We start from the raw sequence: 21,464 nt of genomic DNA, 5'->3' as shown, positions 1-21,464 counted from the left end.
CATGGAGGGAGTGCAGCGAAGATTCACCAGGCTGATACCTGGGATGGCAGGAATGACGTATGAGGAGAGATTGGGTCGATTGGGCTTATCCTCGCTGGAGTTTAGAAGAATGAGAGGGGATCTCATACAGGACTAGACAGACAAGATGCAGGAAGGATGTTCCCGATGGCGGGGGAGCCCAGAACCAGGGGTCATAGTCTAAGGATAAGAGGTAAGCCATTTAGGACAGAGATGAGGAGGAATTTCTTCACCCAGAGAGTGGTGAACCTGTGGAATTCTCACACAAGGCAGCTGAGGCCAATTCATTAAATATATTCGAGGAGTTGGATATATTTCTTAAGGCTAAAGGGATCAAGGGATATGGAGAGAAGGCAGGAACAGGGTACTGAATTTGGATGATCAGCCATGATCTCATTGAATGGTGGAGCAGGCTCGAGGGGCCGAATGGCCTACTCCTGCTCCTATCTTCTATGTTTCTATGAACAATGACCATGTTTTCCATACCCTGGCGACTAAGCTCTTCCATGGCCGTAGCCATCCTTTCCTCTACCGTAGCCATCCTTTCCTCTACGGTAGCCAGCCTTACCACGGAGCTAGCAATCCTTTCCACGGAGGTAGCCATCCTTTCCGTGGTGATGCGTTCATGCGCCATTGACTCCACAAAGGCTCTGCTCATGTTCGCTATGGGCTCCTCCATTCGCTCCACACTCGCAGCGACCCTAGAGACAAAACCTGCCAGAGACTCCTGCATCTGTGCCTGGAGTTCCATCATCTCTGATCTCATGGATGAACCCAGAGGCAGAGGGTCGACATGCTACTGAGCCGAGCTGGCAGAGTCCTGCGCCCTCCGACTAGGACTCTCCACTGCTGTCCCTGTCTCCACAATCTGCTGATGCTCACTTGTGAGCTGTGATACACCAGGTGACAACACTACGGTGCTGGGTGCGCAGAATTCTGCTGATGCTGCGCCTTCAGAGGTTGCAGCTTCCTCTGAGGAGTCTGGCTGCTCAGCCTCTTCTTCCTGGCTAGGGGGGACGGATGCTTGTGATGGTCCTGTGGGGGAGTAAAGGAAAGAGTCAGAGATGTGATGCAAAGGCTACATGCACATAGCTTTTTGCAGATGCTCATAAGTCCATCTGTTACAGCTTCACAATCATTATCAGCGACTCATGCAATGTCAAAGAGCGAGATGGGAAACTTTTCTGTCACCAGCTTGCTGTGTTGCACCCGTCTGTCCGTCCCCCATGTGCGCATCATCCTCTATTCCCATAATTTCCAATACTGCCTCCTCCCAGGGGGTCAGGTGGGCTACTGAGGCTGTCCCTCCTCCTGTTTTCGCTTGTTCTCTTTTGTTGTGAGCTCTCTTTTCCTGCAATGAGGAAGACAAGTGGAGGTTGAGTGAGAATGAAGGAGTGAGTGTAGAGGTTGTATAGCATAGATACTTAGAAGGAGACAAAGATGGAGTGAGGTTGCAAGACCAAGGGCGCTCCCTGTGTGTTGTCAGTTGTGTTCAAGGCATCAGAGTGATGGGGAGTGTGAGGGCTGCATGGTCGAATAGTTATGTGAATGTGAGCATAGAGAGAGGGGGAATAGGTAAGGGTGCATGGATGTCAGTGTCAAGTGGGATGTGGAGGAAGAGATTGCTAAAGCTGAGTGCTGGTGAGGAAAGGCAATGGGAAATTCATACTCACTTTTCCAGTGCGCAGAATGTCATGAAATCTTTTACTGCACTATATCCAGGTTTTGCAGGTGACTCCCAAGGAGTTGACCTCCTCCGCCACCTGCATCCACACTGTGTTGGTCTGCTTGGGAGACCTCTTCCTGCCTGAGGAAGGTAAGAGCACCTCCCTGTTGGCCCTAGCCCCATCCTCTAATGCCTGCAGTGCCAACTCATCAAAACGAGGAGCTGATCTGGGTCTCCCGCTAGTCATCTTTCGTGCAGGTCCCTCACGCTCCACAGGCAAAAAACTTGGAAGCCTGCAGAAGAAGCAAGGCTTGCTGTAGACCTTCAATGCAGCAGCAATGATGACGTCATTGGAGGCGACTTTCAGTCATGAAAACCCCATTTGCAAAGGGTTCCCACACGTTGGAAATCAATTGGACAAGTTAAAATTGCATCAATCTCCCACATCCATTTAGATTCGTGTGGAAAACACGAAATTCAGATAACACGACACCATCCCGCACCCGAGTTAAAATCCCCCCCTTTGTGTCTGTCTTCATGGAAGAAGATGCAAAAAACTTCCCAGAAATAGTGGACAACGAAGGGTCTAGCGAGAATGAGGAACTGAAAGATATTAGTATTAGTAAAAAAGTAGTACTGGAGAAATTAATAGGACTGAAAAGCAATAAATCCCCTGGACCTGATGGCCTACATCCTAGGGTTTTCAAAGAATTGGCTATAGAGAGTGGATGCATTGGTTGTCATTTTCCAAAATCCCATAGATTCTAGAACAGTTCTCACGGATTGGAAGGTAGCAAATGTAACCCCACTATTTAAGAAAGGAGGGAGAGAGAAAATGGGGAACTAGACTAGTTAGCCTGACATCAATAGTAGGAAAATGCTCGAATCTATTATTAAGGACGTGGTAACAGGGCACTTAGAAAATAATAATAGGATTGGTCAGAGTCAACACGGATTTAAGAAAGGGAAATCGTGTTTGACAAATCTGTTGGTGTTTTTTGAGGTTGCAACTAGCAGAATAGATAAGGGGGAGCCAGTGGATGTGGTGTACAGGAAAAGTTCTGATATCCGGGACCGGCGTGATGCCGATCTATCAAAAGTTCCGGAGTGGTGAGCGGATTATCTACCCAGGCTGTTTTTAACTAAGAAAAATTTAAAAATCAAGAAATGTGCAATATACAGTAATTGGGTACTCACCTACAGAATGTTGTGTTAAATGGATGGTGAAAGATGCTTGATTCAGTACAGTACTGCCAGTTGATGGTAATCCATAACTCTTTAATAACTTAACAGTAAAACAAAACTTATAAACGACTGTGCAGTGCACCAAAACTTAAACGACTGTACAGTACAGTATAAAGTACTGTACGGTGGTTAACTCTACACTTATTCCAAGCCAACTGGTTCATCAGGATCAGGCACTTCAACAGATTCTTCAGGCACTTCCAGTGCTCCAACTCTTTTGGAAACTTTCTTAAACATGTCCCGGATGTCTGCTTGCTTAGTGGACTCTTGCCTTCTTTGCAGAAAGGTAGACTGCAGAATATGGAGCTGCATAACTTCTTGGGCAGAATAGCAAGAACGGCTTTCAGCAAATTTGATGAATGAAGCAAGATCTGCTGCAGCTTTAGCCCAAGAAATCTTGTTCACTTCAGAAATCTCATCGTCTTCATTTTCCATCACACTTTCCTTTTCTTTCCTTGGATTCAAAACATTCTCCATTATTTCATCATCACTTAGCAAATGCACAACAGCAACTTCTCTATCGGCATCAACCCACTGCTCAATATCACTTTCACTGAGGTGATGTAGAGGGTTTGCTGGGCCTACATCTTTCACCATGTCAGCCATTTCCATTACTGCAGTCTTCCGCGGATGAACATTGAACCCACAAAATTCCTCCTCTGAAGAAGAACCTTCAGCAAACATTACAGAAGGCCACAATTTGCACCAGGCTTGTCTCAAAGTGTGACCTTTCACCAATTTCCAGGAACATGCAACATTAAAGATGGCATTTTTAAGATTGTATTCCTTCTGAAATGCCTGAATACCTGTATTGTCATCTTGGCTTATCAGTCTACGTAGGAAGTCTTTCTTGTAATGACACTTGAGATTTTGGATAACGGCCTGGTCCATGGGTTGTATGAGAGAAGTTACATTTGGTTGCAAATAAATGGTGAAAATATTTCCAGAAACCAACTCGGATTCATGCGGATGGGCTCTACAATTATCCAGCAATAAAATGCATTTGCTATCTTCAGGTTTCCTTATTCTATGGAAATGTTCCCTCACAGATGGAGCAAAAGTATGATGGAACCAATTTGAAAAGATTTCCTTATCCATCCAAGCATTTGCTTGAGCTTTGTACTCAACAGGTAAGTGCCTCACATTTTTAAATGCACGGGGATTTTTATACTTCCCAATGACGAGAAGTTTAACCCGGTGTGATCCAACAGCGTTCGCACATGTTAGCATGGTTACACGATCTTTATTTTTCTTGTAACCTGAAGCATTAGCCTCACTAGCCCCAGCAAGTGTTGATTCTGGCAAAAACCTCCAAAATAAGCCCGTTTCATCGGCATTGTATAGCTGTGCTGGCGACAAATCATGTTGCTGCACAATCCGATTGAAATAATCGCAGTATTCTTCTGCGGCGTCGTGATCAGCTGATTTCTTCTCCCTGCAAACATCGAGTCGTCGTATCCCATGCCGTGCCTTGAAGCACGATAGCCATCCATCAGAGAAAGCACACTTGTCAGTGAGCTCCATCTTTGCATAAAAATCCTTCGCTTTTGATATTAGCATGGGTCCGGAAATCGGAACACCCTCTGAACGCTTCAGAGCAAACCACTCAGAAAGCACGGTATCCAGCTCTTCAAGCTTAGGCTTACGAAGCGTGCGCCGTTTCTCTACACTCTTAGATGTCTCCGAGCTTGCATTAAACTTGAGCAGCTTATCCTTCTGCGCTTTGATGTCGTACATTGTTGACGAACCGATTTTGAATTCTTTCATAATGTGCATACGCTTCGCTCCCATTTCTAGTCGTTTGCATATATCAATTTTCTGTTTTAAAGTTAACACCACCCTCTTCCTTTTGGTTGGATCAACTTTTGGGATTTCCATAATGCAGTCCAATGAGTTACAGCAGCGTTGGAGACACACACTACTGTACTGGAACCCAAAAAAATGGCGGATCAGAAGAGGCTACCGGCAGCGTGGGAGGGTGAGACTCCTGATGCAGGGTTTCTGAGGTGTTCCGAGTTCCGCTGGCGCCAAGAGGCCGAGTAGTGGCAGTTTGTAGAACTACCGCCACTGACGAACTCGGCAACTGTTGGAGACTCGGACTCGGAACCGGCAACATTGCCGGTTACTCGGGCGCTGTTTTCGGGGGGTGAATTCTGCCGGTAGAGCGAGTTTTCCAGTTAAACCAAAGTTTCCTGTATTTGGATTTTCAGAAGGCACTCGATAAGGTGCCACACAAGAAGTTATTAAACAAAATTAGGGCTCATGGGACTGGGGGTAAATACTAGCATGGATTGAGGATTGGTTAACGGACAGAAAACAGAGTAGGAATAAACGGGTCATTTTTGGGCTGGCAGGCTGTAACTAGTGGGGTACCGCAAGGATCAGTGCTTGGGCCTCAGCTATTCACAATCTACATCAATGGTTTGGATGAGGGGACCAAATGTAATATATCCAAGTTTGCTGATAATACAAAGCTGGGTGGGAATGTAAGTTGTGAGGAGGATGCAAGGAGGCTTCAAGGGGATATAGACAGGCTAAGTGAATGGGCAAGATCATGGCAAATGGAATATAATCTGGAGAAATGTGAAGTTATCCACTTTGGTAGGAATAATAGAAAAGCAGAGTATTTTTTAAATGGTGAGAGATTGGGAAATGTTGGTGTTCAGAGGGACCTGGGTGTCCTTGTACACGAATTATGGAAAGTTAGCATGCAGGTACAGCAAGCAATTAGGAAAGCAAATGGTATGTTGGCCTTTATTACAAGAGGATTTGAGTATAAGAGTAAAGACGTCTTACTGCAATTATATAGGGCCCTGGTGAGACCACACCTGGAGTATTGTGTATAGTTTTGGTCTCATTACCTAAGGAAGGATATACTTGCTATAGAGGGAGTGCAATGAATGTTCACCAGACCCAGACTGGTTTCTGGGATGGGGGGATTGTCCAATGAGGACAGATTGAGTAGACTAGGCCTATATTCTCTAGAGTTTAGAAGAATGAGCGTTGATCTCATTGAAACATATAAAATACTTACAGGGCTTGACAGGGTAGATGCAGGGAGGATGCTTCCCCTGGCTGGGGAGTCTAGAACCAGGGGTCACAGTTTCAGAATAAGGTGTCGGCCATTTAGGACTGCGATAAGGAGACATTTCTTCACACAGAGGGTGGTGAACCTTTGGAATTCTTTACCCCAGAGGGCTGTGGAGGCTCAGTCATTGAGTATATTCAAGACAGAGTTCAATAGATTTTTGAATATTAAGGGAATCAAGGGATACTGAGATAGTACGGGAAAGTGGAGATGAGGTAGAAGATCAGCCATGATATTGAATGGTGGAGCAGGCTCGAGGGGCCAAACGGCCGACTCTTGCTCCTATTTCTTATGTTCTTATATACAGCATCTTTCACAAACTCAGGGCGTTTCAAAGCACTTCACAGCCAATGAAGTACTTTTTTTGAAGTGTAGTCACTGTTGGAATGTAGGCAACGCGGGAACCAATTTGCGCACAGCAAGCTCCCACAAACGGCAATGTGATAATGACCAGATAATCTGTTTTTAGAGATGTTGGTTGAGAGTTGAATACTGGCCAGGATACCGGGGAGAACTCCCCTGCTCTTCTTCAAACTCCCCTGCTCTTCTTAGAAATAGTGCCATGAGATCTTTTAGGTTCTCCTGAGAGGGCAGATGGGGCCTTGGTTTAGCATCCCATCCAAAAGACGGCACCTCCGACAGTGCAGCGCTCCCTCAGTACTGCACTGAATTGTCAGCATAGATTTTTGTGCTCAAGGCTCTGGAGTGGGACTTGAACCCACAGGTATCTGACTCAGAGGTGAGAGTTCTGCTCGCTGAGCCATGGCTGACTTGGCATAGAGGCATACAGCACAGAAGGAGGCCATTCGGGCCATCGTGCCTGTGCCGGCTCTCTGAAAGAGCGATCCAATTAGTCCCATTCCCCCTGCTGGTTCCATTAGCTCTACAATTTATTTCCTTTTCAAGTATTTATCCAATTCCCTTTTGAAAGTTACTACTGAATCTGCTTCCACCGCCCTTTCAGGCAGCGCATTCCAGATCATAACAACTCGCTGCGTAAAAATATTTCTCCTCATCTCCACTCCTGGCTTTTTTGCCCATCATCTTAAATCTGTCTCCTCTGTTTACCGATGTTATATATCTTGCTATTATCTTGAAATTATGAACATGGGCTAAGTGGACGCATGCATGGGCATAATTTCAGTTGTACTCTTTTGATGCACACTTAAACAAATAAACTGTAACTAATAAAACTTTAAATGAAACTTAACAACTTAAATTAAAATTTGGTTTCCGGGGGTGATGATGCGCTCCAGTCCCTGCGGTGCCCACCGGTCGTGGAAGGCCTCGAGTGTGCCGGTGGGCACCGCGTGCTCCATCTCCAGGGCCATCTGGGCGTGAACGTGGCCGCGGAAGAGAGAGAGGCAGGCAGTCGGGCCGAACGACCCCGTTAACCGCCCGCTGCCTGGACCAGTTAATGGCCACTTTGGCCAGGCCCAGGAGCAGTCCCATGAGGAGGTTCCCCCAACCTGCCCGCTCCCCTCCGCACCAGGTAACCAAAGATCAGGAGCGTGGGACTGAAGTGCAGCCAAAAATTGAAGAGCAGCCCCTTCAAATAATGGAAGAGGGGCTGCAACCTCTCACACTCCGCGTAAATGTGGAACACGGACTCCTCCAGGCCGCAGAAAAGGCAGGCGGCCTGGGAGTCCGTGAACCTACTTAATAACTTATTGCACGGGACTGCTCTGTGCAACACACTCCAGGCCAAGATAAAGGGAGAACTCCCACGTAGCGAGCCCTCCATTGGGGACCTCCGCCTCCACTGGATGGCAAGATGGTGCGTCCGGACGGCAGACGTAGGTGGCAAAGTGGAGAGTGTGCAGGAGCAGCGTGTACAGGAAACCCCTCCGTGCAGAATGAAAAGGCTCGGAGTGGATCATGTGGGCCAACATGGTGCCAAGGCGGGCAGACATGGCCCTGGCAAAGATTTTGTAATCTGTGCTGAGGAGGGAGACCGGGCACCAGTTCTTAAGAAGACGGAGATCGCCCTTCTTGGGCAGCAGGACAATGACCGCCCTGTGCCAAGAGAGGGGCAGCTCCCCGGTCGCCAAACTTTCCCCCAGGACCCAGGACATCCCAGAATGCCCTGTGCAACCCCAAGGTCAGCCCGTCCAGCCCCGGGGACTTTCTCCTCCAGAGATGGCCAAGGGCGCCAGTCAGTCCGCCGGGCTTAGCGGAGCGTCCAACCATTCAGCGCTCTCCGGGCCGACCTTCGGCAGGCCCTCCCACCAAATATTGGCCGGGACACTGGGGATAATTCCCCTGCTCATCTTTGAAATAGCCTCATGAGTGTCAGCCCAGAATCTTGTGCTCAACTCTCCGGAGTGGGATTTGAACCCACAGGTATCTGACTCAGAGGTGAGAGTGCTGCTCGTTGAGCCACGGCTGACATGGCATCGAAGCATACAGCACAGAAGGAGGCCATTCGGGCCATCGTGCTCTCTGAAAGATCTGTCCAATTAGTCCCACTCCCCCCTGCTCTTTCCACCAGCTCTTCAATTTATTTCTTGTTCAAGTATTAATCCAATTCCCTTTCGAAAGTTACTATTGAATCTGCTTCCACCGCCCTTGCAGGCAGTGCATTCCAGGTCATCATAACTCGCTGCGTAAAAAAAATTCTCCTCATCTCCACTCCTGGCTTTTTTGCCCATCATCTTAAATCTGTCTCCTCTGTTTACCGATGTTATATATCTTGCCATTATCTTGAAATTATGCACTTGGGCTAAATGGACGCATGCATGGGCATAATTTCAGGTTGTACTCTTTTAGTTGGGTGATTAACCAATTAGTCTGTAAATTAATAAAACCTTAAAGGAACCTTAACAAATTAAATTAAAATTTGGTTTCTGGGCGTGATGATGCACTCCAGTCCCTGCGGTGCCCACCGGTCGCGGAAGGCCTCAAGCGTGCCGGCAGACACGGCATGCTCCATCTCCAGGGCCGCCCGGGAGCGAATGTGGCCATGGAAGAGAGGCAGGCAGTCGGGCCGAACGAACCCCTCGACCACCCGCTGCCTGGACCAGTTAATGGCCACTTTGGCCAGGCCCAGGAGCAGTCCCACGAGGAGGTCCCCTGACCTGCCCGCTCCCCTCCGCACCGGGTGACCAAAGATCAGGAGCATGAGACTGAAGTGCAGCCAAAAATCAAGGAGCAGCCCCTTCAAATAATGGAAGAGGGGCTGCAACCTCTCACACTCCGTGTAAACGTGGAACAGGGACTCCTCCAAGCTGCAGAAAAGGCAGGCGGCCTGGGAGTCCGTGAACCGACTTAAAACCTTATTGCACGGGACTGCTCCGTGAAACACCCTCCAGGCCAAGTCCCCAATAGATAAAGGGAGGGCTCCCACGTAGAGAGCCCTCCATTGGGGACCCCCGCCTCTGCTGGATGGCAAAATGGTGCGTCAAGGCATGTCCAGATGGCAGACGAAGATGGTAAAGTGGAGATTGTGCAGGAGCGGCCCGTACGGGAAACCCCTCCATGCAGAATTGAAAGGCACGGAGGGCATTTCCCGGAGATGGTTCAAGTTGTGAGGCGCCGGTTCCCGAGAGGGGTTTCGGGGCTGGGCGCCGATGAGGAATTCCGTCTGAATGGGGGTCAGTTCGGACGGGATCACCCCACGTGCTTGAGCCTCCCTGATACACCTAGTGGAGTCGGGACCCAGTGCCACTTTCAGCGACTCAATGGCTTTGGCCGCGGGCCGGACGTTGACCCAGGAGAGGCGCTGCACCAGCTCTACCGGCGCCATCCAGCCCGCTCCTCCGCCATCGGGCAGGTCCCTGGCTCTAGTCACCTTGCCAGGCAGAGCTCTGCCCTTCACCAGCCACCCAAACCCGCGGTCGTGGAGGTGCAGATTCCTGAGCAGCAGCTCCTGAAGGACAGCCGCCATTGCTGACGGGGAAGAACTCCGTCTGGAGGCAACCTTGTTCCAGACCCATAGCAGTTCCTGGTAGAAGACAGGCAGCTCCCGCAGGCAGGCACGGGTACTGCCCAGTTTCACAAACAGGAGCTGCGTGTCGTAATTGAGGCCATGCAGCTGGCGGAAGAAATACGTCGCCAGCGCACACCATTGAGGAGGATCCTTGACATACAGGTATCTCTGCAGGGTCTGAAGATGGAAAGTCGCAGCCTGGGTGCGAAGGCACACCAGCGCCTGACCGCCCTCCCTAAGCGGGAGACTCAGAACCACGGCAGAGACCCAGTGCTTCCTTTTGTCCCAGAAGAAGTTGATGAGCTTCTTCTGTATCTTGGCGACAAACGCAGGGGGCAGGATCAAAGTGACCAACCAGTACTACAACATGGCGGCCACCAGCTGGTTTATGACCAATGCTCAACCCCTGTAGGACAGCACTCGGAGCAGTCCTGTCCAGCGTCCTAGGCAAGCGGTGACTTTGGCCCTGTACCGTGTAGGACTGGTCGGGGTGGATTATGTGGGCCAGCACGGTGCCAAGGCGGGCAGACATTGCCCTGGCAAAGATTTTGTAATCCGTGCTGAGGAGGGAGACCGGGCGCCAGTTCTTAAGAAGGCGGAGATCGCCCTTCTTGTGCAGCAGGACAGTGACTGCACCAAGAGAGGGGCATCTCCCCGGTCACCAGATTTTCCCCAGGACCCACATGTCGACGCCCCCCAGGAAGTCCCAGAATGCCCTGTGGAACCCCACGGTCAGCCCGTCCAGCCCTGGAGACTTGCCCCTCGAGAGCTTCAAGATTATGCCCATGGACATGTTCAAAGGACATAAAGCAAATACCCTGCAAAACAGATCGAGGAAACTCGGGCACAATTGTGTTACGCACGTAATTATTCTACACCCGAATTTCCTCGCTATTTTACCCTTGTCTATAGATCCCTGTGTTGGACTGCTTTCTTGTTCTTCTTCATTTTGTGACTTTAAACACCAGATTATGCACACATTCAGTTGTAGTAATGCAGGATCAGGTTTTTATTGAAACCTCATGCTATCCACAACCAGTATGAGTGCACAAGTCCCTTCATACCACACCATTCCAGAATGAGAGCGAGCTGCTGTTGGGACATCACACTATCCACGATTCCAGTGTGAGCTACTAAACAGTGTTCCTTTACATTTCTTACACCAATTTTCACCTTTGATCACTGCAGTCCATGCAGACTACCAATAAATATAAGCAGAGACAAACAAGCTACTGGAGAGCAGCTGCAGTTAGTTAATTAGTTAATTAGCTAGCTCGATTTACAAACAGTATAAAAACAGGGACCCTGTGAGTGCAGCTAGCACAGAGTGAGAAACTTTGGTAAGTGTGGGAGTTTTAAGGGTTAATCTCTTTTAAAAGCTAATGTTAATTGCTAGTAGCTCTTAAGTAAGATCAACTGTTTAAGTTAAATTTTAAATTTTGCACACTTCTCCTGCAGAACAGTGGTGGACCTGAGGGAGCAGACTGAGGCCCAAGAGTGAGGATAAAAGCAGCAACAGACCTGCATCAACAAGGAGAAAACTACAGTGTGATGTCACTGGTAAGGCAGGTAATGATTGGTAGTGACTGGGCTAAGTTTTAAGTCAACATATAGCATATAACTAAATTTAAAAAACTAAACTTAATTAATTCATTTAATAAACTAAATGAGGTAAATAATCTGATTAACACTAAACTAATTAATTAAATAAAACAATGGGAGAACAGGAGATGAGTTGCTGTTGCAATATATGGGATCTCGTGGACATTTTTGTCCAGGGCGACTACATCTGTGGTAAGTGTCTGTGGCTCGAGGAACTTCGGCTCCGAGTTGAGCAGCTGGAGTCTGAGCTGTAGATATTGCGAGACGTCCGGGAGGGAGAAAGTTACCTGGACCTTTTGCTCCAGGAGGCAGCCACACCCCTTAGAAAAATACTTTAGAATTGACGCGTGCTCAGGGACAGGAGGGTGTGACTGCGAGTGAGGCAGGTACGGGGATCCAGGAGGTAGTATTGCAGGAGCCTCAGTCCCTGCACTTGTCCAATAGATTCGAGGTTCTTGCCACCCTTGTGGACAAGCACGGGGACTGCGGGGATGGCGAGCAAACTGACCACGGCACTGTGGTACAGGAAGCCGTTCAAGTGAGCGAAGTAAAATGGAAGGTAGTTGTAGTAGGCGACAGTACAGTTAGGGGGATAGACACTGTTCTCTGCAGCCAGGAGCATGAGTCCCAAAGGCTATGTTGCCTGCCCAGTGCCAGGGTAAAGGACATCTCCTCCAGGCTGGAGAAGAGCTTGGAGTGGGAGGGGGAACATCCAGTTGTCGTGGTCCACGTAGGTACCAACAACATGGGTAGGACAAAGAAAAAGGTTCTGCTGAGAGACTTTGAGCAGCTAGGGACTAAATTAAAGAGCAGAGCCAGAAGGGTGATAATCTCTGGATTATTACCTGAGCAACGAGCAAATTGGCATAGGGTCCATAGGATCAGGGAGATGAATGCGTGGCTCAAAGATTGGTCTGGGAGAAGTGGGTTTTGATTCGTGGGGCACTGGCACCAGTACTGGGGAAAGAGAGAGTTGTTCCATTGGGACGGACTACACCTGAACCATGCTGGGACCAGAGTACTAGCGAATCGAATAACTAGGGAGGTAGATAGGGCTTTAAACTAAATAAGGCGGGGAGGGTCCCGGTGGAGGGAAATCTAGAATGCTAAAGAGAAAAGACAAGGAAGCAGTGCAGGAAAGTGATTGATTGGGGTAAGGATAACCAGATTGTGTCAGGAAGGGACAGAGCGTACAAACAAAGGAGTGCACTAACAAATAGGGTCTGGGTAAGAAAAAATGACAAGGCCAATAGGGCCATAGTACAAAAAAATTTAAGATGTCTAAAAATGTTAAAATGACAAATCTGAAGGCATTGTATCTGAATGCACAAAGCATTCATAATAAGATAGATGAATTAGCAGCACAAATAGATGTAAACGGATACAATATAATTACGATTACAGAGACATGGCTGCAGGGTGACCAAGGCTGGGAGCTGAATATCCAAGGATATTCAATATTTAGGAAGGACAGGCAAAAAGGAAAAGGTGGTGGGGTGGCCTTGTTAGTAAAGGATGAAATCAGAGCAATAATGAGAGGATATTGGCTCAGAAAATCAAAATGTAGAATCCAGTCTGGGTGGAGCCAAGAAGCACCAAGGGGCAGAAAACATTGGTGGGTGTTGTCTATAGGCCTCCAAACAGTAGTGGTAATGTAGGGAATGGCATCAAACAGGAAATTAGAGATGTATGTAACGAGGGTACTACAGTAATCATGGGTGATTTTAATCTACATATAGACTGGCCAAACCAAATTAGCAATAATACTGTGGAGGATGAATTCCTGAAGTGTGTATGAGATGGTTTTTTAGATCAGTACATTGAGGAGCCAACTAGGGAACAGGCTATCCTAGATTGGGTATTGTGCAATGAGAAGGGGTTAATTAATAATCTTATTGTGCGGGGTCCTTTAGGGAAGAGTGACCATAACATGATAGAATTCTCCATTAAGATGGAAAGTGAAGAAGTCCAATCTGAAACTAGGGTCCTAAATCTAAACAAAGGAAACTACGAAGGTATGAGAAGTGAGTTGGCTATGATAGATTGGGGAGCTTCATTAAAAGGCATGACGGTGGATAGGCAATGGCTAACATTTAAGGAATGAATGCATGAATTGCAACAGTTATACATTCCATTCTGGTGCAAAAACACAAAAGGAAAAGCAGCCCAACCATGGCTAACAAAATAAATTAAGGATAGTATTCGATCCAAAGAGAGCCATATAAAGTTGACAGAAAAAGTAGCAAGCCTGAGGATTGGGATCAGTTTAGAGTTCAGCAAAAAAGGACCAAGAGATTGATTGAGAGGAAAAATAGAGTATGAGAGTAAACTTGCTAGGAACATAAATGTGGATTGTAAAATCTTCTACAAGTATGTAAGAAGAAAAAGATTAGTGAAGACAAATGTAGGTGCCTTACAGTCAGAAATGGGAGAATTTATAATGGGGAACAAGGAAATGGTTGAGCAATTAAACAAATACTTTGGTTCTGTCTTCACAGAAGAGGACACCAATAACTTCCCAGAAATGCTAGGGAACCAAGGGTCTAGTGAAAAGGAGGCATTAAAGGAAATTAGTATTGGTAAAAAAGTAGTGCTGGAGAAATTAATGGGACTGAAAGCCGATAAATCCCCAGGGCCTGATAATCTGCATCCCAGAGTACTAAAAGAGGTAGCCATGGAAATAGTGGATGGATTGGTTGTCATCATCCAAAATTCTATGGATGATGGAACAGTTTCTGCAGATTGGAGGGTGGCAAATGTAACCTCACTATTTAAAAAAAAAGGAGGGAGAGAGAAAACAAGGAACATAAGACCGGTTAGCCTAACATCTGTAGTAGGGAAAAAGGTAGCGTCTATTATAAAGGATGTGATAACAGGACACTTGGAAAATATCAACGGGATTAGACAAGGTCAACATGGATTTATGAAAGGGAAATCGTGTTTGACAAACCTACTGGAGTTTTTTGAGGATGTTAACTGGTAGAATAGATAAGGGAGAACCGGTGTATGTGGTGTATTTGTATTTTCAGAAGGCCTTTGATAAAGTCCCACATAAAAAGTTAGTGTGCAAAATCAAAGCACATGGGATTGGGGGTAATATACTGGCATGGATTGAAAATTGGTAAACAGAGTAGGAATAAATGGTTTTTTTTTCAGGTGGTGACTAGTGGGGTACCGCAGGGATCAGTGCTTGGGCCCCAGCTATTCACAATATTTATCAATGATTTGGATGAGGGAACCAAATGTAATATTTCCAAGTTTGCTGGCGACACAAATGGGTGGGATTGTAAATTGTGAAGAGGATGCAAAGAGGCTTCAAGGTGATTTAGACAAGTTGAGTGAGTGGGCAAATACATGGCAGATGCAGTATAACGTGGATCAATGTGAAGTTATCCACTTCGGTAGGAAAAACAGAAAGGCAGAGTATTATTTAAATGGTGATAGATTGGGAAATGTTGATGTACAGAGGGACCTGGGTGTCCTTGTACACCAGTCACTGAATGAAATCATGCAGGTGCAGCAAGCAGTTAGGAAGGCAAATGGTATGCTGGCCTTCATTGCAAGCGAATTTGAGTACAGGAGCAAGGATGTCTTACTACAGTTATACAGGGCCTTGGTGAGACCACACCTGCAGTACTGTGTGCAGTTTTGGTCTCCTTAACTAAGAAAGGATATACTTGCCACAGAGGGAGTGCAGCGAAGGTTCACCAGACTGATTCCTGGGATAGCCGGACTGTCGTATGAGGAGAGATTGGGTTGACTAGGTCTGTATTCACTAGAGTTTAGAAGAATGAGAGGGGATCTCATTGAAACATATAAAATTCTGACAGGGCTAGACAGACTGGATGCAGGGAGGATGTTAACCCTGGCTGGGGGGGTCTAGAACAAGGCGTCAGTCTCAGGATACAGGGTAGGACATTTAGGACTGAGATGAGGAGAAATTTCTTTATTCAGAGGGTGGTTAACCTGTAGACTTCTCTACCACAGAAGGCTGTGGAGGCCAAGTCACTGAATATATTTAAGGAGATTTATGAGATTTCTATACACAAGGCATCAAGGGGTATGGGGAGAGAGTGGCAATAGGGTATTGAGATAGAGGATCAGCCATGATCGTGTTGCATGGTGGAGCAGGCTCGAAGGGCCGAATGGCCAAGTCCTGCTCCTATTTTTCTATGTCTGTTTCTAAATCATAGCATTTGTATGTAACTCTGATATACTAACAGAATAACAACACAAACTAAACAACCAGGCACTCAACTCTTCTAATTGATTTATTGCTGTAATAAGCTCTCCATTGCATAAACAGAAGTGAACTGATCCCCGACCTGATAGGCACATCGGTCAGCACTCTGATCTGTGGAGATACATTTTACTTTAAAATCCCCTTGCCAATTTACAACCCATGCTCAGCAGAAAGCTGTTTTAACTTTTAACTCATTGTGTGCTGGTCTCACAGATGGCGCAGAAATAGCGAGGTACCCAAGTAAGGTGAACCCTCGTTCCCACACCTTGCACCGGAGCACATTGTGGTGTTATAAAGGCTCTGCCCCACCTCCAGCTAAATAGCTGTGTACACAAGTTTCCTGCAATTGTGCTGGTTCAAAATGGGTGTAAAATGAAGCCCCTTTGAATGATTCAAAATATAAATTATCCTCACTGAGACCTGCACTGTGTTTCCTGTTTCTTTGAACGGATTTTTATGTTATCGGTGAAAGTCGCGTTAAAAAATGAAAAGCTTCCACGATTGCATGTCTTAAACATGCTGTACCTGATGTGCCCGAATGATAGTTCGATGGCTTGAAACTTTAATTTTCATACTTAAAGAAAGAATTCGACACTTCCCTCGGGTCCCGAATGTTTACACTGATTTCTGTTTATTTTCGCCCAGTTTTACATTTTGGCTTATGTTAAGATTAGCAGGAAATTTGAGTGTACTCTTTTGATGCGCACAAACAAATAAAACTGTAACTGTTGTGTATGTACCTTAAGAGAGAACTACTTTTACAGCTCCTGTATACTGTAGTACCGGCAGTGACCACACCTGTATATAAGCTTTGAGCGTGCCTCTGTACTCCCAGTCTTGAGACTACCCTCCTCCAGTAAACACCTGTTGATTGTTAAGTTACAGCCTCCGTGAAGTTATTGGAAAACATCATACCTTAAAAATCACGGATCCTACAGTAACTAAAAAAAAACATTAAAGAAAATGTAATAAATTTAAATTTGATTGGCCGGGGGTGATGATGCACTCCAGTCCCTGCGGTGTCCACCGGTCGTGGAAGGCCTCGAGTGTGCCGGCGGACACCACGTGCTCCATCTCCAGGGCCACCCAGCGGCGAATGTGGCCGCCGAAGAGAAGCAGGCAGTCGGGCCGAATGACCCCCTCGACTGCCCGCTGCCAGGACCAGTTGATGCCCACTTTAGCCAGGCCCAGGAGCAGTCTCACGAAGAGGTCCCTCTGACCTGCCCGCTCCCCTCTGCACCGGGTGACCGAAGATCAGGAGCGTGGGACTGAAGTGCAGCCAAAAATCGAGGAGCAGGAAATCTGAGTGTAAGTAGACATCGGTAAAAAGGGCGCACGAATGGGCATAATTTTGGATGTAACTTGCCAATTAATTCCCTATTTGAAATTCCACCCCACCATGAATGTTACTTTCCGAACACATTGTGCCTGTGTGGCACAGAGTTCAATGTCATTCTTCCCCTTCTTCGCCCCTTAAGCAATTGTTACAGATAGTTAAGGCTTCAATGGATGACGGGTCTGGTTTGACTGCAGAACTAGTTCCTCAGAGGAACGTAGGAACAGGAGGAGGTCATTCAGCCCCTCGAGCCTGTTCCACCATTCAATTCGATCATGACTGATCTTAACTCCATCTACCCGACTTGATTCCGTAACCCTTAATACCCTTGCCTAGCGAAAATCAATCCATCAAAGTTTGGAAATTTTCAATTGACCCCTAGCCTCAACAGCTTTTTGGGGGGAGAAAGTTCCAGATTTTTACTATTTGTGAAGAAGTGCTCCCTGACATCAGCCCTGAATGGCCTGGCTCTAATTTTAAACTTATGTCCCCTTGTTCTGGACCCCCCTCCACCAGATGAAATAGTTTCTCGCTATCTACCCTATCAACTACTTTGATCATCTGAAACACCTCAGTTAGATCACCCTTCAATCTTCTATTTTCAAGGGACTACAAGCCTAATCTATGGAACCTGTCCTCATATTTAAACCCTTTTAGTCCTGGTATTATGCTGGTGAACCTGTGCTGCACCCCCTCCAAGGACCAATGCATCCTTCCTGAGGCGCTGTGCACAGAGCTGAATGCAATACTCCAGATGGGGTCTAACCAGAGCTAAAATGCTGGACATTAACCGTTTGTCAGCTGGCTTTAACTTCAAAAAGTTACATTGAGTCTACAGCACATAAACAGGCCATTAAGCCCAACTAGTACATGCCAGAATTTATGCTCCACACAAGCCTTCTCCCACCCCTCTTCATGTAACCCTATCAGCATGTCCTTCTATTCCTTTCTCCCTCATATGCTTATCCAGCTTCCCCTTAAAGGCATCTATGCTATTCGCTTCAACTACTTCATGTGGTAGCACCTTCCACGTTCTCCCCACTCTCAGGGTAAAGAAGCTTCCCCTGAATTCCCTATTACAAAAGTAAAATACTGCGGATGCTGGAAATCTGAAATAAAAACAGAAAACACCTAGAAATTCTCAGCAGGTCGGGCGGCATCTGTGGAGAGAGAAACAGAGTTAATGTTTCAGGTCGATGACCTTTCGTCAGAACTGGAAAAAGTTAGAGATGTAACCGATTTTTAAGCAAGTGTAGGGGCAGGGAAAGTGGGAGGGGAGGAAAGAACAATAAGGATGGTGTGTGATTTGGTGGAAGGCAGGAGTGATTAAGTGAAAAAAGGTATGATGGTAAAAAGCAAAAGGAAATGGTAATGGGACAAGTAAAGGAACAAAAGATAAGTCTCGAAGAGGTGTAAATGGGAATGGCAGAATCATCAACAGCTGTCATGTGAAAAAAGAGGCCGAGGTTATGGTCTGAAATTGTTGAACTCGATGTTGAGTCCAGAAGGCTGTAATGTGCCTAATCGAAAGATGAGGTGCTGTTCCTTGAGCTTACGTTGAACTTTGTTGGAACAGTGTTGGAGTGGAGTGGAGAATTAAAGTGACAGGCGACCGGAAGCTCGGGGTCACGCTTATGGACTGGATGGAGGTGTTCCGCAAAGTGGTCACCCAATCTGCGTTTGGTCTCCCCAATGTAGAGGCGACTGCATTGCGAGCAGCGAATAGAGCATACTAAATTGCAAGAAGTGCAAGTAGATCGCTGTTTCACCTTGGAAGGAGTGTTTGGGGGCCCTGGATGGTGGGAAGGGAGGAGGTAAACGGGCGGGCATTGCGTCTCCTGCGCTTGCACGGGAAGGTGCCGCGGGAAGTGGGAAGTTGTGGGTGCTGGGGGGGGTGGACAGTCAAAGGAGCGGACATAGAAACATAGAAGATAGGAGCAGGAGTAGGCCATTCGGCCCCTTGAGCCTGCTCCACCATTCAATGAGATCATGGCTGAACATCCAAATTCAGTACCCTGTCCCTGCCTTCTCCCCACATCCCTTGATCCCTTTAGCCTTAAGAAATATATCTAACTCCTTCGTGAATATATTTAATGAATTGGCCTCAACTGCCTTCTGTGGTAGAGAATTCCACAGGTTCACCACTCTCTGGGTGAAGAAATTCCTCCTCATCTCTGTCCTAAATGGCTTACTCCTTATCCTTACACTGTGACCCCTGGTTCTGGACTCCCCGGCCATCGGGAACATCCTTCCTGCACCTAGTCTGTCTAGTCCTGTTAGAATTTTATAAGTTTCAATGAGATCCCCTCTCATTCTTCTAAACTCCAGCGAGTATAAGCCCAATCGACCCAATCTCTTCTCATAGGTCATTCCTGCCAGGGTATCGAGGAGGGAGCGGTTCCTTCGGAGACAGTTAAGGGTAACGGATTTGATTGCCGTTATCCCCCTTCCAGCCGGTCAATTTGGGGGGGGGGGAACCTCAAACCCACACAGCAGCATGTGCTGGAGAGAGAGAGAGGGGGCGAGTGGTGTGGAATGTGGCAAGAGGGACGCAGCAGCTGATTGGCGGACGCGGGAGGTGATGACCTCATGGCAGGGGGGTTGCTTCCAGCGCGTCAAGGGCAGGGTGTGGAATGTGGCAAGAGGGGCGCAGCAGCTGATTGGCGGGCGCGGCGGGGGGGGGGTGGAGGTGACGACTCCATTGCTTCTCGCGCGTCCGCCTTGGCCTTTAAATAGGAACGCCGGCGGCGGTTTCTCCTGCAGCTGCGACGGGCGGTGCTGAGGGTGGGAAGGTCCTGCCCAGATGGTGTCCAGACCCGCCGCCGCCCCGCCACAGCAGCAGCAGCGGAGGAGGCGGAAGAAGACGCCGCCTAAACGGCGACCCTACCGGCGCCCGCGCAACAAAGCCCAGAGCATCAGCCAGCTGATCCTGCAGGCGCTGTCGGCCCGCAAGCAGCGCGGCGGCCTGTCGCTGGCCTCGCTGCGGGAGGCGCTGCTGGCCAACGGCTACGACGTGGAGAAGAACAAGATCCGCCTGCGGATGGCCGTGCGGGGGCTGGTGCGCAACGGCTCGCTGGTGCAGACCAAGGGCCGGGGGGGCGCCGCCACCGCCGGCTACCTGAAGCTCGGCAAGCGGCAGAGGCCGGAGAAGCCGCCGCAACAGCAGAGGAGGAGGAGGAGGAAGGCCACCACGGCGGCGGTGCCGAAATCTCGGGCCGGGGTCAAGGCCAAGAAGGAGACCAACGAGAAGAAATGCCGGACCAAGACCCCCCCCAAGAAGCGGACTGCGGTCAAAGCCTCTCCCAGGAAGACCAAACCTAAACCCAAAAAGACCAGGAAATAAACTTTTTTATTTGGGAGTGGTGGGGAAATCAGCTCAAAACTCCAAACACAAAAGGCTCTTTTCAGAGCCACAACTGTCTGCAAAAAAAAGGCTGAATTTATCCAATTCAATTCCTGGAATCATCGACCAGCTTTTTTTTTAGTTTGGGGAAAGTGGGATCCAATTTGACTCCCACACTTTCTCCCCCTTGGCGCTCTTTCTCTCCCCTGATAGCCCTGCAATTTACTTTTTTTCGCCGCTAAAAGGATGACTGGGAAGTTTAGATTTCGCTTAATTATTTCTGGAGGGCGGTGCACACACGGCAACAATCTCCCTGGATGGTGTAGACTGGGTGGATAATTGGCAGAGAAAAGAGCTGAGATTGAGGGACAAAAACAAATTATTTATTTAGCGCCTTTGACGTAGTAAAAAAAGTCCCCAAGGCGCTTCACAGGAGTCCCAGCAACAGCCGGATCGACTGCAATAATTGTCCAATCTTGTACGTTTCTGTACAGGAAATATTAATTTGCTTTTATAGCTGCGATTGGCAAATCCGTCAATTAATGTTTCTGCTACAATTGCGAGATGGCAGCAGTGCTCTCGCATTCCTGTATAACTTGCAAGTGACTGTCATCTGATTTACTTTTATTACTTCAGTTAGTGTTTCATCTAAGCTGTGACATTGAATCCAATGTCTCCTTTTTCTAGCCGACCGTTTTTTGACTTGATTATGCCGATGTGAAGCGTTTTTTTCTCTGTTAAAGGAGCTGTTCGATTGCAAGTTGTCCAATTGTTGGGTGTCCGGTGTCATTTCCGCCCCGGCATAAGATGTGGAGTAAGATGCATGGTCCAGTCCATAATGGTGCACAGTCACACAGGTCTTGTGCATCAGTGGGTTTGAGACGAGTTGTTTCTCGTAGCAAGGAGGGGTGGGTGGACTAAGTATGGTAAATCCCCTCTCCCGGGGAAGGGAAAGGGGTTTGAAAAGGAGAATTTCAAAAGGAAGACACACGAAC

General features: G+C 47.6%; 2 protein-coding genes across 2 annotated transcripts in view; both read left to right on the top strand.

Moving 5' to 3' along the window:
* Nucleotides 1–16,018, top strand: part of LOC147096107 (valine--tRNA ligase-like) — a 44,072-nt gene extending 28,054 nt beyond the window's left edge. Inside the window, exon 8 of the mRNA XM_085973775.1 lies at nt 16,004–16,018. Within this exon, the coding sequence (XP_085829901.1) occupies nt 16,004–16,018 (15 nt within the window). The remainder of the gene's footprint in view (nt 1–16,003) is intronic.
* A 3,901-nt stretch (nt 16,019–19,919) lies between these two features.
* On the top strand, nt 19,920–20,620 carry LOC147096106 (histone H1.5-like). Its single transcript, XM_085974086.1, has one exon. It carries the CDS (start codon nt 19,930–19,932, stop codon nt 20,467–20,469), a length of 540 nt encoding a protein of 179 aa, XP_085830212.1. The 5' UTR covers nt 19,920–19,929; the 3' UTR covers nt 20,470–20,620.
* Nucleotides 20,621–21,464: the final 844 nt, after the last annotated feature.

The sequence above is a fragment of the Somniosus microcephalus genome, unplaced genomic scaffold (assembly GCF_052327205.1).
Source record: "Somniosus microcephalus isolate GS21.2 unplaced genomic scaffold, FLI_Smic_1.0 unresolved_chr1, whole genome shotgun sequence".
Classification (NCBI taxonomy): Eukaryota; Metazoa; Chordata; class Chondrichthyes; order Squaliformes; family Somniosidae; genus Somniosus; species Somniosus microcephalus.
The sequence above is the reverse complement of the archived record's forward strand: the minus strand, read 5'-3'. Positions and strand labels throughout refer to the sequence as shown.